Source organism: Schizophyllum commune (genome assembly GCF_000143185.2).
Source record: "Schizophyllum commune H4-8 unplaced genomic scaffold SCHCOscaffold_5, whole genome shotgun sequence".
Classification (NCBI taxonomy): Eukaryota; Fungi; Basidiomycota; class Agaricomycetes; order Agaricales; family Schizophyllaceae; genus Schizophyllum; species Schizophyllum commune.
Genome location: NW_026089542.1, coordinates 3,143,303 through 3,157,268, shown reverse-complemented (window position 1 = coordinate 3,157,268; position 13,966 = coordinate 3,143,303). Strand labels below are relative to the sequence as shown.

Here is a 13,966-nt window from a genome sequence, read left to right as displayed (position 1 = left end):
CCTCCTTCTCTCACAGTGAAGCTGCGGACGTACCGTCGGCTCGCACAAATGGCGCGCTGCCATCCACGAGACTCGCTCCGCCTACAGATATGTTGCTTCGCGGGCCCCTGGTAATGCTTCGCTCATTCACTCCTGCCGACCTGGGCTATGCGTCGTTAGGCCTGTCGTATATTCCGGACTATGGACTTCGTACATTTCAGTCAGCTGCATGGGAAGTAGCTGTACGCATCAGCCGCCTCTCAAGCAATCATCAGCTGCCTCGCAGGCTGACCGGTATAGTAAGCTTATACTGTATGAGAACTCACAGCGAATTCGCAGACATTACCTGCGATCTACCATCTGCTCCTCTTCATTCAGTCTCGAAGGGATCTACAAGGCGAGGAACCCAGACTGCGAGCCGCCCGTGGCGCTCGGATTTGAACTGTGCTGTGTGAGAACTCGAGAGCGAATATACTCGATTCTATGCATGACGGATGAGAGGATTCTGCATATCACACACGACTCGTGCACTATGATTCCCGTGAGCAAAATCAGAAATGAAGATCGGAGAGACATCTCTGTACTGCAAGGACCATGAAGGACGGAGAAAAAAATCGTGACTATATCGACGACCGGTGCATGCCCCACAGCCGACTTGAACGACTGACCTTCGCATCGAACGTTGTACGAGTGCGACGCTCTACCACTGAGCTAGCAGGGCTTATACACCCTGAAAATCTTCACATCCAGTTCGAGCCGGTCTTTTGCTAACGCCTACTGAAGACGGCTTCGAGCTAGCCTTGGTGCACCTCGCTCACCCCTATCATCCATGAACAGACCGTCTCTATATACGAACGGTAAGGCTATGCCTAGTAGTGTAGGTATGTGCGGCACATCAAGGGATGGGTAGAGTAGTAGACAGCGAGGGAGGACGGTATATACATGTGTCGGTGGGAGTGCTGAACGTGTATGGTCGGGGTATGGACCGTATAGTCAGGATATCACCAAGCTGAGGAACGCGGTGGTGTCACCGCTCAGGGAGCCAGAGTACAACATCCATGAAAAGAGGTGTTCCGGTGGAGCAAGACAGCTCCGCGCTGAAGCAAGAGGGCCCGTCGCTCTTGCTCCTGGATGGTCGTACCCTGGCTGCCCGACCGTCGCGCGCCCGCCCGCGTCCCGCATGTAGAGTAAGGCGTCATCAACAGCGCGAGTAGAGTATGTATACGCGCACGCGCGCAGTGCGGAAGAGAGAGGGAGGGCGGAGAGGAGAATACAGAGATGATAGTAAGAGAGAAGAAAGAACAAGTGAGAGGAGGGACTAGTAATGATGCAAGCATATAATGATGATGCAGGGCGGTGGCCTATATGCGCCTCTCCGCGGTGATAACAAACAAAGATGGGACCGGACTCGCCAGTACGCCCAAGGGAGGGAAGAAGTCGAGGGATCCGTAAAGGTATGCCCCGACAAAAGTGTGGCCGCAGGCCTCGCGGGTATGATGACCGGCACAGGGTAGGGCGCGCCTCGTGGCGTCCATGTCCTCGCCGACGGCGGCTGGCTTCGCGGGTGGCAACTGTGCTGGAGGGCGACAGCGCTAGCCCAACGACAGTGTCCTCGCACCCGCCCTCTACAACCTCAGCCTCCCCGATTGCGCCGTCGACTGCGCGACCACCTTCGCCATCGAGCCCTTGATGACATGCTTCTCCACCGTGTTCGCGTTGAACCCCGCGCTCGTGTGGTTCGTCCGCCGCAAACGTCCGTCCTTCACCGCCTCGGTGGATATCGGCTCCGAGTGCGGCAGACGGTTCGTCGTGTCCGTGACGGAGTTCGAGCGACGATGTCGTTGCTGCTGGGGCTGGTTCTTGCCGCCGCTCTGGGCAGGGAGAGGGACGACGTTGCCTGACAAGGCAAATCAGACGACGAAAGATAAAATTGAGAAGTATACGCACCAGCATAAGACAACCCATCCTTCTCGCTGTGGAACCAATGTTCGCGCTTGCGCTCTGATACCCTGCAAAGTCCTCGTAAGCATCTACCTCTCCTTCCACGAACAATCCTACCCACCTCCTCAACGGCCTCCCATCCGGCCCCAACGGCGAGAACACCCCATCCTCCCCTTGCGAGTAATGCGCCAGCATCTCCGTCTGGCTCTTCAGCACCTCCGGCCCGACCGTCGAGAACGACATCGGCGACCTGGGGTCGCGGTCCGCGATACTCCGGTCGCCAACAAAGGCTGCCAGCCGCTCGAGCCCTGCGCGCATCTTCGCGTCGCGCTCCTCGAGCGTGTCCGCGACGAGGTCCGAGCGCGCGGGCGGGAGGCGCGTGAGGAACTTGACGAAGGTCTGATTCGCGATGGACGCGTTGCCGGGGACGATGCTTAGCGCACCGGAGCCACCTGTGTGCGCGTGCGGGTCAGCGATTGCGCGCGGGGCATTGCGGGTGGGTGCGGGTGAGAGCGAGCATATGGGTAGGAGATTGTGGGTGAGACACGGGGCGCGAGGTGGTGGTGCGGGAAGTGTGGCGCACCTTTAACTATGAACAGCTTCGCGCCGCCCTCTGCGTTAACCAACTGGGTGACAAGTTTCTCGGCGTGGACAATGGGACACGTCTCGTTCTTGTCGCCCTGGAAGCGCGGGGGACTTTAGCAGACCGAATGGTTGGCGTGCGGGGTGACATACGTGAATTACGAGAACAGGTTGGGTGATGGCGTTGTATACACTTTTGTTCAGCGGTGTTCTCTGGGTGGGGGGTCAGTTGTTGTTCGGGACTCGCGGATGAGAGGCATAGGAAGATTTATCCTCGGTCCCAAAGAACCGCATATGGATACTCTGTGGGGCTTTTTGAGTCGAAAAAGGAAGGAACGCACATGTAAAAGCACATTGATGTTCTCGACCAAACGTAACCGTTGGCGAGGGGCTGCTGACGTCTCCCAGAATTCGACAATCTAGTGTGGCAGGTTGGTATCAATCTGGTATGTGAGGGGGGTAAACGCACGTCGTCTTGCAGGTCTGGATCGCATTCTTGCTGTGGACAATGAGTATGTGCGGTGTTACAATGTATGCGAAACGCACCTGGCCGACCAAAAACGTAACGGCCTCCATCGCGACATGTTCTAATGACTCGAGGTCCTCCGCGCCGCACCAAGACGCGATCATCTCGTCGTACGCGGTGTACACCCAGAACAACCTGCGCGCATGTCAGCAGGGGACGTCGGGTTACACAGCGCAGCACGCACTCTGTCGGCGCGGGCACGTTCACTAGCGTCAGGCTCAGGCAGAGGTCGGGGAATCTGTAGCGACGATCAATCAATGTGGCGTCATGGGGTATGTGCGCGCGGCGTACAGTGCAGCGAAGCGCATCGCGGTGTTGACGGACATGCCCTCGAGCGCGAGAATGTGACAGGGTGGGAGGCCGAGCATCTGGGGAGGTGTTAGGAGGGTACGGGGGCGGGGCGGAGCACGCACGGAGTGACAAAACGCCAGGTCGGCAGCGTCTGTCCAGCTGTCGTGCCGACCGCTGGGGCGCGCACGCGAACGTCCATTGACGCGATTGTCAAAGGCTATGAGGTTGAAGCCATCGTCGAGGCGGAGGTCGGAGAACTGGTTGTGGACCCAGGTCGAGTCGAGGAAGTTGGGGTGGAGAATAACGACAGTGGGTTTCTCTGGGTCGAAGCCGCCGACGTTGTTGAAGAGGGTGTTAGTCTTGTAGTGGATGCGCGCGTAGTCGTCGTTGCTGTACAGGTCGACGTAGGGCATGGCGGTCTAGGACATGAGGGCGAAATACAAAATTACAGACGTCCCCCGCTCAGGGCCAGGCAGGCAACAGGGGTACTTTGCCCGTTTTCGGCGCCGATCAGATCACCATAATTGAATGCATTGCGTCTATCCAGAATGGCAACTGCGCGGGGACTTTACGGCAGACTTCCCATGTCTCTTCATGTCGGGGAACATACGGGCTTGTCCTGTAGCACTCATTGCCCCCTCCTCAACCCCCTCCTGCCGCCCCCCTCCAAGGCCCAGGGCGTCGCAGCCACCGCATTCGTCATCGGAACCAGCCCGCACCTTCTTCCAAGAAGCCCGGCTGAAAAGAAGTTCCCATGACCACTCCTTATCAGGATGCGCGCCTTCGTGTACGCCGCCACATCGTGATCACCTGCGTCCGAAGGTCCCGTTGGCGATGGCACCCTTCACGGCCCTCTTCATCCCTTGCAATCGTCTGTTCGGGCTCTGCAGGAAAGGGATGGCGCGAGGTGACGACCGACAGGAGGCTACGGCAAGAAAGCCGCCCGCTAGCTTCGCATGGGCGCCGCTTGCCACCGGACTGACGGACTCGACCCCTAAAGCGCGAGGTTGGGACAGTCGTTGTCGGTGAAGCGCTCATGCTTCAACGACGAGCGGACAGCGCAGGAAGCACCGGCGGTGGGCGCGACGACATTGCCATATACTGCCCAACACCGGGGAACCGCCGCGATACCTCGGGCTTCGTGACTCACCTCCGACACCACGCCCTGGATTCTCGTAGGCCGCTACTTGGGCTGGACATTCAGCTAGTGCGGACAGAACATCGGCAAGGAGCATGTATTCTAACGCCCGCCAGCCAATATACAAGAATGCCGGAGTTCAACATTGCATTGTTTGTCACTATTTGCTCCTCTACACGGAAGTAACTCAAAAATGCCACCGCTGACAGCGAAGCCAGCTTCGACAACGGGAGCAAAACATGTCCATGTTCGCTCGATGCTCGCAGTCCGCCACACACCTGCTTGCTGCCGGCCTGACCTGCTCATCGTCGGCCCTCATACCCGCTCGCAGTCCGCATCAAGAAGGTCTCTAAAGTCAAGTCGCCGACGGAATAACGAGACCGCACCGTGAGCTCGCCGCGACGGACGCGCCGACCTCGCGGGCAAGAATGGACTGGCGATCTCACTCGGTGCTAGATGTCCGTAGGAAATAGGAATGCAGCCGGCCATATGTGCAGTGTGCAGGGTGCATCATTATGCAGATCCCTCGCTCGACATGGACACGTAAAGCGTACGTCGGATTCATTGAGGCGGAGGCGGGCAGTCATCATGATTTTCATTCTGAGGGATTTGAGGAATTGCAGTGAACGTACGGCGGGGAGAACAGGCAGAGTAGGAATCACTGAGGGACTCACCTGCAGCGCTAGAAGGGCATCACTGAAGCGCAGGCGCCCAGATGAGCAAACAGATGACCACGAGCAACAGGGTCCAACATACACATCGGCCGAAAGGATATTCGGAAAAAAGCTGGCAGTCAGGCGCGCAAACAAGTCGTGTATTCCAGCATACCCAATACCCTGTACAACATGGACCCAGATTCCAATAGCTCACATTTTCTTGAATCAAACACGATACTACAACCCCTCATCGATCACCCTCAAGCCAACCCGAAGAACCTCAGCACATCATTCGCCTGCTCGGGCACCGTGTGCCCCACGCCCTGCGCAAAGATCGCCTCAAAGTCGGGACCGTACGTCGTGCGCGTGTACCCCGACAGCGGGTCGTTCGACGAGTTCGTGCCCGAGCCCTCGGCGTAGCCGAGGACGTTGGTCCACTGCTTGACCTCCTCGTAGAAGTTCTGCGGGTAGAGCGTCGTGTCACTGGGAGGGGGGAATGAGTACGGGACGGGCTGATGAAAGGAAGGTATACTCACGCAGACCCGTGCCAGACCTGCATCTTCGGACGCGTCCCGCTGAAGCCGGAGTAGCCGCTACGGGCTTGGTCGCCCTGAGAGGCGTTAGTATCGTGTATCGCTTTACGCTAACGAACAAGTCGATCTACTCACCCATTCCTGTGCGCTCTTGATAACTGCGGGAAAATGTTCAATCATCCGATGAACAACGAAGGATAGATGAATCAACTCACGCTGCCCCTGCGCGCACTGCGAGTTCCACATCGACGGGCCCGCGAAGCAGCCGTAGGGCACGCCCGAGAACGCCGCGCCAGCCGCGAAGAGGTCTGGGTAAGCACCGATGAGGACCTGGTGAGTAGCACAGTTGTTTAGCATGAGCCAAACCAACGACTACACGAAGCTACTCACATTCGTCATCATCGCCCCCGAGCTCGTCCCCGTCGCGAACACGCGCGCCGGGTCCGCGCCGTACTGGTCGATCGTGTAGCGCACCATGGACGCGATGCCGAGCGAGTCGCCGCCCGCGTCGTGCGTGAGCGTCGCGTCCGAGTGGACGTCCCAGCAGCCTCCAGAGTCGGGCGCGTCGGGGTACTGGGGAGGTTTTGGGTGAGTAGGCGTTCGCATAGAATGGGGAGATGAGGGGTGAAGGCGACGGAGAAGAGGAAAGGGAAGGAATAGTGAAGGACGAAGTGAGGGGAAGGACAAGCCACTGACGATGACAATGAAGCCCATGCTGTTCGCCAAGTTCGCGTACTGCGTGCCCTGGAAGTACGCCTGCGCAGTGCCCGTGCAGTAATGCATCGCGACGATGATCGGCGGGTTCGCGGCGAGCTGGTCGGGGACGTAGATGAACCTGCGTAGCGATGTGAGTGTCTCAGTCGTTGCCTACGTTCACTCGTGCAAGACGCACATCTGCACACCCGTGGGGTTGGTACCGAAGTTCGAGACCTGCTGCAAGGAGGCAGCGCTCGCAGCGCCAGCGGCGGCGAGCAGGGAGGTGACCTTGGAGAATTTCATGGCGAGCGCTGGACGTGTGGTAGACCGGTTGTCGATGTCGAAGGGAGCACCATGCGCTCTTATAGGTATCGCGGCGGCTGATACAGAGCTCGTGGAGTCTCGCATAGTCACCGCGAAGGCTCAGAGACGGATCGCTGAGAAGGATCAGCAGGCTCTCAGACTTACCGACCGCGCGGGATGCGTTGTATAGCGGGAGGCCGCGACGCCTTCCTCGCCGACTGCCACGCTGGAAGGAATATCCGCGACTGCATATGCGAGTATCCGGTCACATGAGCGCGATCCCAAGTTAACACCAGGTCGATGGACGAGGGAGTTTACCGGCGGGTGAAAATATGAATATATTCCCCAGGGATCGCCCGAGGAAGAGTCGGCGGGCCGTCAGTACATCCTCGGAGGACGCGTCTATTCGCTAGATTAGTGGGCGGTGGGAATTCATCTACTTACCCCGCACTGCCTGATCTCGAGGACGGTCGAGAACTTCGGGACTATGTCGGTCGGAGGCTTCTTTCCCATCGTTGATTCTCCCTCGTGGCGGGTACCCGACGAGTATCGTCTGAGGGTTGTTGTACGGTCGTATACGTACCGGCAAAGATAATCATACATTGAGCATTGAATACGTCCACCTAGTCGCTTATCATATCTTCCAGGACCGAGATCACCCTCTTCTGACGCTGCAAGGTACGTGTGAACCTCCTGCATATTCTACACTTGACAAGAGATCATACTCACCTGCATATCCGCCTTCGCAGTTGTAACGAACATCGCCGGCACCGCACGCTTTTCCATCGCCGCCTGCTGCGTCTTGACGAGCGCTCGCCATGCAGACAATACGCGCTCACGGTCGAAATTCTCGAGGTCTTTCCGGTATGCTCTTTGCAACATCTTTGCGTATTTCGATAAATCGATAACTTATGCATCGCTGTAGTGAAGCTACGCACGTCTGCCTCATGTGCGCTGATCCCTCCGCCTATCATCGTGGCTCTAGGTCACGAAGGTCAGTAGAAGTCCGTTGATAGCAGCGAGGTAGGATAAGATGAGATGCGATGAGATAGACGCGCATCTTCAGCCAGTTGATCATGACAGGGATGTACGGCTGTACTAGATAGAGCAGAAGTACTCACTTTGTCTTCGCCACCCGCACCTTCTCCTCGTGCTTCTTCCGGATCCCTTCGCGCTCAGTGGCGAGCTTCCTCTCAAGCTCATCTTGCTCGCGCTTGAGCTATGGGAATGTTCGTGAGATGTCTTAATAACATTAGGCCAGGTGGGGATAGGATAGCACGCGCCCAGGGCTGCATAACTCCCATCCAGGGAAAGATCGGCGCAAAGTGGGGCTTGGGAAAGACGACATGATGTGGAAATCCGATGGGAAGGCTTGGGAAGGGCGATCCGCTATCAGAGGCCACATCCCCATTCGACTGCCGGTATTACCAGGAAAGGCATAGCTTGTTCTGCAGAACCAGCGGCCTGGTAATTGAGGCAAATGATACGGCTATTGGAAACTATGCGCTCCGTATTTTTCGCACATTAATCAGAAGGGGGGCTCGCACGGATGGAGATCCTTGCACGAGGGGAAATATCTCACGAACAAGAGACTTAGAGAGAGCTACTTACCTGCTTCAAAAACGACAGAAACTCGGCGTCGCTGGACAGCCGACCCAAAGCAGTCAGCGATTCCGCATAGTTCAGCGACCGCGGGTCCTTCCGAGGTGCAGCGGGCTCCGGCGTGGGCGATTCGACCGGTATGAAAGTCGGTGGGTCGGCGGAGGCGCGAGCATCTCCTATGAAAGGAACAGGAGGACGCGAAGGACCACGAAGACCACCGTGCGCAGGCAGATGGAGATCTCGGCCAGAGGAAGATATTCCAGGTGGAGGCGCGACCGGTTGCTGCAACTGAGAGAGTAACTCCGCCACGGAAGGGGTGGGCGCCGTTGCTGGTGGCGCAGTTGGTTGTGAGGGCCTTGGGTCAACTGCTATAGCCCCCGCGTCTGCAGACTCTGGGCTTGGATCTACGAGCATAGGCCCCGGACCCTCAGTTGTCCTGAGTGGCAATGGACCACCTATAATCGGCGCCGAACTCGCAGATGTGCTCGCCACTTTCTGCCATTCGTCAGACTCCCGAAGCTGATCGAGCAGCGCTTTGATACTGGCGGGGTCCTAAAAGGTCAGAGCGTCGTCGTCCTCAGTATTGAAGAATGACTGACCGACATGCCGGCGAAATGCGTGCTGCAAATCGGTAGTAAAGTCGAATTTGTTCAGTTCGAACAACGCGCGCGAAGCGTGGCAGCGCGTGGCAACGTGACAGCATAACGATGCGTGCGTGATGGTCACAGTTCGACAGGAGCACGCTGCAGGCACGACGTTCGCCTTTGACAGTCCATGTCGAAAACAGGGCCTTCAGATGATCGAAAAGGCATCATCGTTGAGTACGCTCTACTGCAAAGGAACACATACTCTATGTCTAAGAGTACACCAAGAGACCCCAAGCCCCAGAAATTACACGCGAAAGGCAGGCTACGCAGTCCTCCCTATGTAGAATATACAGTCTTTCCAACGTTCCGAACCTCCATTCACACTCGTTCAGTTCGTCGATAGCATCACCCATCTAGAGGCTGCCCTCCGCCATCTTCGCCTTGTAGTACCTCACCATCTCCTCCAGGCCCATGCGCACCGTCCAACGGGGCGCCCAGTCCAGCGTCTGGCGCGCACGCGTGTTGTCCGGCCGGCGCTGCTTCGGGTCGTCTGTCGGCAGGTCCTTATACACCACCTGCACCCTCCGCGCCGGCTTCACGCCGTCCTCCGCCTGCACCTTCTCCACGATGTCGCGCACGAGCTCCGCGAACTCGCCGATCGTGAACTCGTCGCCGTTGCCAATGTTCACCGGGCGAGTCTCGTCCGAGTTCATGAGCGCAATCATGCCGTCGATGAGGTCGTGGATGTACTGGAAGGAGCGCGTCTGCTTGCCGTCGCCATAGACCGTGAGGTCCTCGCCCTTGAGGGCCTGGACAATGAAGTTGGAGACGACGCGGCCATCGTAGGGGTTCACTGATGTAAAATTAGAGGGATGTATGCGGGTATATATGAATTGTACGCACTGCGTGGCCCGTAGGTGTTAAAGATACGGACGACGCGCACGTCAACGCCATCTTGACGGTGGAAGCCGTACGTGAGGGTTTCCGCGACGCGCTTGCCCTCGTCGTAGCAGGCGCGCGGACCAATGGGGTTGACATGGCCCCAGCTGGGTGCCGGTTTAGTATGATGAAGGAGTATCTTTAGGACACACGTACTAGTCCTCGTGCTGAGGGTGAACTTCTGGGTCGCCATACACCTCTGCGACGCGTCAGAACGCCCTTGAGCGCGCGATAGGAGGCTTCACGTACCAGACGTGCTGGAGATCAGGAAGCGTGCCTTCGTACGCTTCGCAAGACCAAGCATGTTGAGAGTGCCCATGAATGAAGTCTTGATCGTCTTGACGGCATTGTATTGGTAGTGGGGAGGTGAAGCAGGGCAAGCAAGGTGGTAGATTTCTAGGGACTGATGTGAGCGAGCTTATACGGTTCTGGACAGGGCTATACACGTACGATCGCACTCAATCATGAAGGGCTCAACGACATCGTGGCGGACCATCTCGAAGTTGGGGTGCCCGACCCAGTGGCTGACAGTCGTCTTGGAGCCGGTGAAGAAGTTATCGAGCACGGTAACTTCATGGCCAAGGAGCATGAGGCGATCGACGAGATGGGAACCGACGAAGCCAGCACCACCGGTGACGAGGATGCGCTTGCGCTCCGAGGGAGGGAGGAGCCGCACGGGCGGGAAACGCGTGAGCGTGGTGTACGAGATGGACTTGGACTTCGGGTCGTAGATGGCCTGCGACTGGTACGCCTCAGAACCAGCGGTGAACGCGGCGTGGTCGGTATCCGCAACCTTGTTCTTCCCCGACGCATCCTCCGAGTTCTCTGAATAGTGCGGGCGAAGGTACAGAGCGCGCAGGGCGTCGATGGACACTTCAGAGTCGAAGCCGAAGCGCTTGAAGCCGACGGACTTGATCTCCTCGCCCTTGTTGTCGACAATGTGGATCTGCAGACAATGAGCTCGACACGACGGGCGCGGCACGGCGCGCAACTGACCGTGGAGGGCGACATGATGGCGGGCAGAGGCAAGGACGGATGGACTGCAGACGCGCCGCGCCCGATTTTATTTCCGCGCGACGGGCCCCTGATCTAGATCTTTTTTCTTCTCCCCTTCATCACCGCGCGCTCGAGCCATGCCGCGCGCACCCAGGTCCACCGGAAAGACGCGCCACGACCCGCTCCTCGTCCAGCTCGACGAGGACGAGACTGAGGCAAAATACGGGCGCATATCAGCACCGGGCAGGCGCAAGAAGTCGAGGAAGAGTCGCGACGGAGATGAGCCTGACACCGATGTGCGCTGAACTCCTGTCCCCCTCTCGGGTGCCTAACCTCACAATTTACCCTGTCAGGCTATCCTTGATCCCAAGACCTCGCGCCGTATCTTCGAGCTTGCGAAGGATCAGCAGGATGAGCTCGAGGGCTCGGACGACGATGCGGATGACATGCAGGATGAACCTCAGAACTTGCAGCCACGGACCCCAGTAGCCTTCGATGAGGACGACGACACAGGCTTTGACGATGCAGAGGACGCAGGGGACGTCGAGGAGATCTTCGTGAGCCACCGATCACTCAATTGTACCAGCACCCAGCTAATCACAATGCATTCCCCAAGGAAATTGACGAAGGGGACATGCAGACACTGGACGCGCTCCTTCCCCCCAGCTCTGGAGAGCGCAAAACACTCGCCGATCTCATCTTCGCCAAGCTGGACAGCGGAGAGACAGAAGAAGGCGGCGTAGTGCGATTCAAAACGACAGCCCAGCAAGGTGCGCCGATCGCTCATGCATACCATTCCCTCCTCACCTTGAATAGATCCGGACCACCCCGATCCTGCTCTGGGACTCGACCCCCGCGTCGTCGAGGCGTATAACAAGTACGCCCCCACCTCCCCCCTCACGCATCCCCACTAACGCATCCCCACTAACGCATCCCCCTTCCCAGAATGGGCATCTTCCTCTCCAAATACAAGTCCGGCCCGCTCCCCAAGCCCTTCAAAATCATTCCCTCCCTCCCTGCCTGGGCCCGCCTCCTCGCGCTCACGCACCCGGAGAACTGGACGCCGCACGCGTGTCGGGCTGCGACGCGCATATTCGTCTCTTCGATGAAGCCCGCGCAGGCGCAGCTCTTCTTTCAGGTCGTGCTCTTGGATGCGATCCGGGAGGACATCCGGGAGAACAAGAAGCTGAACCCGCAATACTATGAGGCGCTGAAGCGCGCGATGTTCAAGCCGGCGGCGTTCTTCAAGGGGTTGTTGTTCCCGATGTGTGAGGTGGGTGGAAGGTGTTTTGACTCGGAGGAATGGAGGAGCTGACGGGGTGTTTTCCCTTGACAGCAAGGCTGCACGTTGAAGGAGGCAGCGATCATGGCGTCTGTGCTGTCGAGAGTGAAGATCCCAGTGCTGCATGCAGCGGCAGCGCTGCAGAAGATCGCGGAGATGGACTACACTGGTATGCACACTTGTTCTGCGGCCACGCCATACTCTCCTGACTGTTCTCCTCAGGTCCAAACTCCCTCTTCATCCGCGTCCTCCTGGACAAGAAGTTCCAGCTGCCCTACCAGGTCGTCGACGCCATGGTCTTCCACTTCATCCGCCTCTCGAACACGTACAAGTCGCGCGGGCGAGGGGACGCGCACAGGCTACCGGTGCTGTGGCATCAGAGCTTGCTAGTCTTCGTGCAGAGATACGCCTCCGACCTCACCGCGGACCAAAAGGACGCCCTCCTCGACGTCATCCGCGTCAACCCGCACGCGCAGATCTCGCCCGAGGTGCGCCGCGAGATTGTGAACTCGGTCGAGCGCGGGGCGCCAAGGTCGGAGGGGGACGGGGATGTGGAGATGGCGTGAGGGGATGGGGAGATGGCATTATCTACTGTATTCAGTTATTGCATGTATCAGTTTTACGCTCATGGCGTCGTAGAGGCCTGTTTGTTTGAATCCGGACAGCGCAAGATCGATATGAAGACCTCAAGAATCAAGATAGACCATTCTGCAACTTGACTTCTTCAGAGTCGAATTACTGCCAGAAGGGACATCACACTTCGAGCGAGTTTTCCACGAGACGATGTTCAAGTATGTACGTATTGCATCCAAAAAGCCCTACATGATACAGCGTGAGCTCCTATTCAGACTAGGAAGACCGGGGAAAGGGCCATGCCTGCACAAGGTCGTGAGCAATAGCCAGCCAAGCAGAGGGGAGCGTTGACATACGATAAATTAGTGAAAATGCGTAGAAATACAATTTGCTGTCAGAGCAATGCGAGATCGGGGGCGCGGCTGGAGTGGTAGGTCAGCGTTGAGGACGCGTAGAGGACGGACAGGACGTACTGGATTATACGCGCACGCGCTTCGCTTCACCGGTGGCGATGAGGACGAGAGTCCAAACACGAGTGGAGATGGGGCCCATGGTGAAGATACAGAAGGACGATGTCAAATCGATACTGCAAAACCTCATCAGCGACTTCGCAAGGCATAGAGTGCAAAATTTACATACGATGATTGAATTCTGCTTGGTACGAGAGGCTCAAAGGGTATTCGAGCGTCCGCTTGAGCGTCGGTGAGAGTGGGCGTAAGGCAGGTAGGCAGCTGCTTCCTATCCTCCCACCCCGATCCGCCCTTCTTATATATCCAGCCGTTATCCCGCAGCACACAATCAGAAGAGTGCGGGGAGATGACCCCATAGCGGCGCGAGTGGGGTGGACGCTGAGTCCATCGAAAACGAGAGGCGGCGAGAGCGCCTGGCCACGAGTCGAGGCGGAGGCCCATTCGGGTCGTCTAGGGGCGCAGCGTGCGCGACGCCGGGATACCCCACGGGAGCCTAGATACGAGGGCGGTGTGATGGCTATTGTGGGATGGGGGGCTGCCGAGCGGGGTAGAGTTTATGAGACTACAAAGTCGGTAGATAATCGAGCCAAGGCGATTGGTCCAGACCGGCCGCAAGCAGAGCGTCCCATGTAGACGGAGCCGAGCGCGTACATCGCCAGTTTATTTGACCTCAGACAGCCATCATGGCAAGTACGATCTTCAGTTCGGCAGTCGCTAAGCAAGTTCACGACTGGAAGGAAGCGCAAGTCATGGTCGCTGGGAGCAAGTCAGTGACGGTCCCGGTTCGAACTTGTGACCGTGACTCATCGATGGTACACGCGGGCACGTGGGAACGAGCGATGTTCATCTCTTGCTCTCAACCGCCTCTCAAA

General features: G+C 57.8%; 7 protein-coding genes and 1 non-coding gene across 8 annotated transcripts; 1 reads left to right on the top strand and 7 right to left on the bottom strand.

Moving 5' to 3' along the window:
- Positions 1 to 619: 619 nt before the first annotated feature.
- On the bottom strand, positions 620 to 700 carry SCHCODRAFT_t96. Its single transcript has one exon. It is a non-coding gene; the product is annotated as a tRNA-Thr (tRNA).
- A 405-nt stretch (positions 701 to 1,105) lies between these two features.
- On the bottom strand, positions 1,106 to 2,683 carry SCHCODRAFT_01185454 (uncharacterized protein). The gene is made up of 5 exons (XM_003036890.2): positions 2,656 to 2,683; positions 2,504 to 2,600; positions 2,042 to 2,372; positions 1,927 to 1,988; positions 1,106 to 1,876 (listed from the first exon to the last, which is right to left on the bottom strand). Exons 3-5 carry the CDS (start codon positions 2,236 to 2,238, stop codon positions 1,605 to 1,607), a joined length of 531 nt encoding a protein of 176 aa, XP_003036936.1. The 5' UTR covers positions 2,239 to 2,372; positions 2,504 to 2,600; positions 2,656 to 2,683; the 3' UTR covers positions 1,106 to 1,604.
- Positions 2,539 to 3,732, bottom strand: SCHCODRAFT_02500691 (alpha/beta-hydrolase; the record flags this gene model as incomplete). The annotated part of the gene is made up of 7 exons (XM_003036889.1): positions 2,539 to 2,715; positions 2,844 to 2,921; positions 2,972 to 3,001; positions 3,049 to 3,163; positions 3,213 to 3,266; positions 3,320 to 3,396; positions 3,442 to 3,732. The coding sequence occupies 7 exons, from the start codon at positions 3,730 to 3,732 to the stop codon at positions 2,539 to 2,541; spliced, it is 822 nt and encodes a 273-aa protein (XP_003036935.1).
- Positions 3,733 to 5,096: 1,364 nt separating this feature from the next.
- SCHCODRAFT_02624486 (carbohydrate esterase family 1 protein) lies at positions 5,097 to 6,678 on the bottom strand. Its single transcript, XM_003036888.2, has 7 exons — positions 6,539 to 6,678; positions 6,343 to 6,481; positions 6,037 to 6,219; positions 5,862 to 5,976; positions 5,782 to 5,804; positions 5,650 to 5,723; positions 5,097 to 5,596 (listed from the first exon to the last, which is right to left on the bottom strand). Exons 1-7 carry the CDS (start codon positions 6,643 to 6,645, stop codon positions 5,374 to 5,376), a joined length of 864 nt encoding a protein of 287 aa, XP_003036934.1. The 5' UTR covers positions 6,646 to 6,678; the 3' UTR covers positions 5,097 to 5,373.
- Positions 6,679 to 7,167: 489 nt separating this feature from the next.
- Positions 7,168 to 8,898, bottom strand: SCHCODRAFT_02624477 (uncharacterized protein). Its single transcript, XM_003036887.3, has 7 exons — positions 8,847 to 8,898; positions 8,257 to 8,799; positions 7,767 to 7,864; positions 7,584 to 7,626; positions 7,375 to 7,527; positions 7,247 to 7,316; positions 7,168 to 7,198 (listed from the first exon to the last, which is right to left on the bottom strand). The coding sequence occupies exons 1-6, from the start codon at positions 8,850 to 8,852 to the stop codon at positions 7,269 to 7,271; spliced, it is 891 nt and encodes a 296-aa protein (XP_003036933.1). The 5' UTR covers positions 8,853 to 8,898; the 3' UTR covers positions 7,168 to 7,198; positions 7,247 to 7,268.
- Positions 8,899 to 9,031: 133 nt separating this feature from the next.
- On the bottom strand, positions 9,032 to 10,845 carry SCHCODRAFT_02540875 (NAD(P)-binding protein). Its single transcript, XM_003036886.2, has 6 exons — positions 10,770 to 10,845; positions 10,224 to 10,719; positions 10,023 to 10,169; positions 9,930 to 9,972; positions 9,738 to 9,880; positions 9,032 to 9,687 (listed from the first exon to the last, which is right to left on the bottom strand). The coding sequence occupies exons 1-6, from the start codon at positions 10,782 to 10,784 to the stop codon at positions 9,248 to 9,250; spliced, it is 1,284 nt and encodes a 427-aa protein (XP_003036932.1). The 5' UTR covers positions 10,785 to 10,845; the 3' UTR covers positions 9,032 to 9,247.
- A 33-nt stretch (positions 10,846 to 10,878) lies between these two features.
- Positions 10,879 to 12,726, top strand: SCHCODRAFT_02624471 (Bystin-domain-containing protein). The gene is made up of 7 exons (XM_050345239.1): positions 10,879 to 11,065; positions 11,123 to 11,326; positions 11,386 to 11,539; positions 11,586 to 11,646; positions 11,715 to 12,042; positions 12,106 to 12,220; positions 12,274 to 12,726. The coding sequence occupies exons 1-7, from the start codon at positions 10,907 to 10,909 to the stop codon at positions 12,615 to 12,617; spliced, it is 1,365 nt and encodes a 454-aa protein (XP_050200776.1). The 5' UTR covers positions 10,879 to 10,906; the 3' UTR covers positions 12,618 to 12,726.
- A 286-nt stretch (positions 12,727 to 13,012) lies between these two features.
- SCHCODRAFT_02274985 (uncharacterized protein) lies at positions 13,013 to 13,656 on the bottom strand. The gene is made up of 3 exons (XM_003036885.2): positions 13,264 to 13,656; positions 13,098 to 13,210; positions 13,013 to 13,046 (listed from the first exon to the last, which is right to left on the bottom strand). The coding sequence occupies exons 1-2, from the start codon at positions 13,533 to 13,535 to the stop codon at positions 13,102 to 13,104; spliced, it is 381 nt and encodes a 126-aa protein (XP_003036931.1). The 5' UTR covers positions 13,536 to 13,656; the 3' UTR covers positions 13,013 to 13,046; positions 13,098 to 13,101.
- Positions 13,657 to 13,966: the final 310 nt, after the last annotated feature.

Coding starts and splice junctions, on each gene's coding strand:
- SCHCODRAFT_02274985 (XM_003036885.2), bottom strand. CDS start 13,535: ATGGGCCTCCGCCTCGACTCGTGGCCAGGCGCTCTCGCCGCCTCTCGT. Junction 13,211..13,263: donor CCAAGCAGAATTCAATCATC/GTATGTAAATTT, acceptor GAGGTTTTGCAG/TATCGATTTGACATCGTCCT.
- SCHCODRAFT_02624471 (XM_050345239.1), top strand. CDS start 10,907: ATGCCGCGCGCACCCAGGTCCACCGGAAAGACGCGCCACGACCCGCTC. Junction 11,327..11,385: donor GGGACGTCGAGGAGATCTTC/GTGAGCCACCGA, acceptor GCATTCCCCAAG/GAAATTGACGAAGGGGACAT. Junction 12,221..12,273: donor CGCGGAGATGGACTACACTG/GTATGCACACTT, acceptor TGTTCTCCTCAG/GTCCAAACTCCCTCTTCATC.
- SCHCODRAFT_02624486 (XM_003036888.2), bottom strand. CDS start 6,645: ATGAAATTCTCCAAGGTCACCTCCCTGCTCGCCGCCGCTGGCGCTGCG. Junction 6,482..6,538: donor AACCCCACGGGTGTGCAGAT/GTGCGTCTTGCA, acceptor ATCGCTACGCAG/GTTCATCTACGTCCCCGACC. Junction 5,805..5,861: donor GCAGTGCGCGCAGGGGCAGC/GTGAGTTGATTC, acceptor ATTTTCCCGCAG/TTATCAAGAGCGCACAGGAA.
- SCHCODRAFT_01185454 (XM_003036890.2), bottom strand. CDS start 2,238: ATGCGCGCAGGGCTCGAGCGGCTGGCAGCCTTTGTTGGCGACCGGAGT. Junction 1,989..2,041: donor GATGGGAGGCCGTTGAGGAG/GTGGGTAGGATT, acceptor AGGACTTTGCAG/GGTATCAGAGCGCAAGCGCG. Junction 1,877..1,926: donor GGATGGGTTGTCTTATGCTG/GTGCGTATACTT, acceptor TTGCCTTGTCAG/GCAACGTCGTCCCTCTCCCT.
- SCHCODRAFT_02624477 (XM_003036887.3), bottom strand. Junction 7,865..8,256: donor TTCTGTCGTTTTTGAAGCAG/GTAAGTAGCTCT, acceptor ACATTCCCATAG/CTCAAGCGCGAGCAAGATGA. Junction 7,528..7,583: donor TCAGCGCACATGAGGCAGAC/GTGCGTAGCTTC, acceptor AAATACGCAAAG/ATGTTGCAAAGAGCATACCG.
- SCHCODRAFT_02540875 (XM_003036886.2), bottom strand. Junction 9,881..9,929: donor CACCCTCAGCACGAGGACTA/GTACGTGTGTCC, acceptor ACCGGCACCCAG/CTGGGGCCATGTCAACCCCA. Junction 9,688..9,737: donor TAACACCTACGGGCCACGCA/GTGCGTACAATT, acceptor ATTTTACATCAG/TGAACCCCTACGATGGCCGC.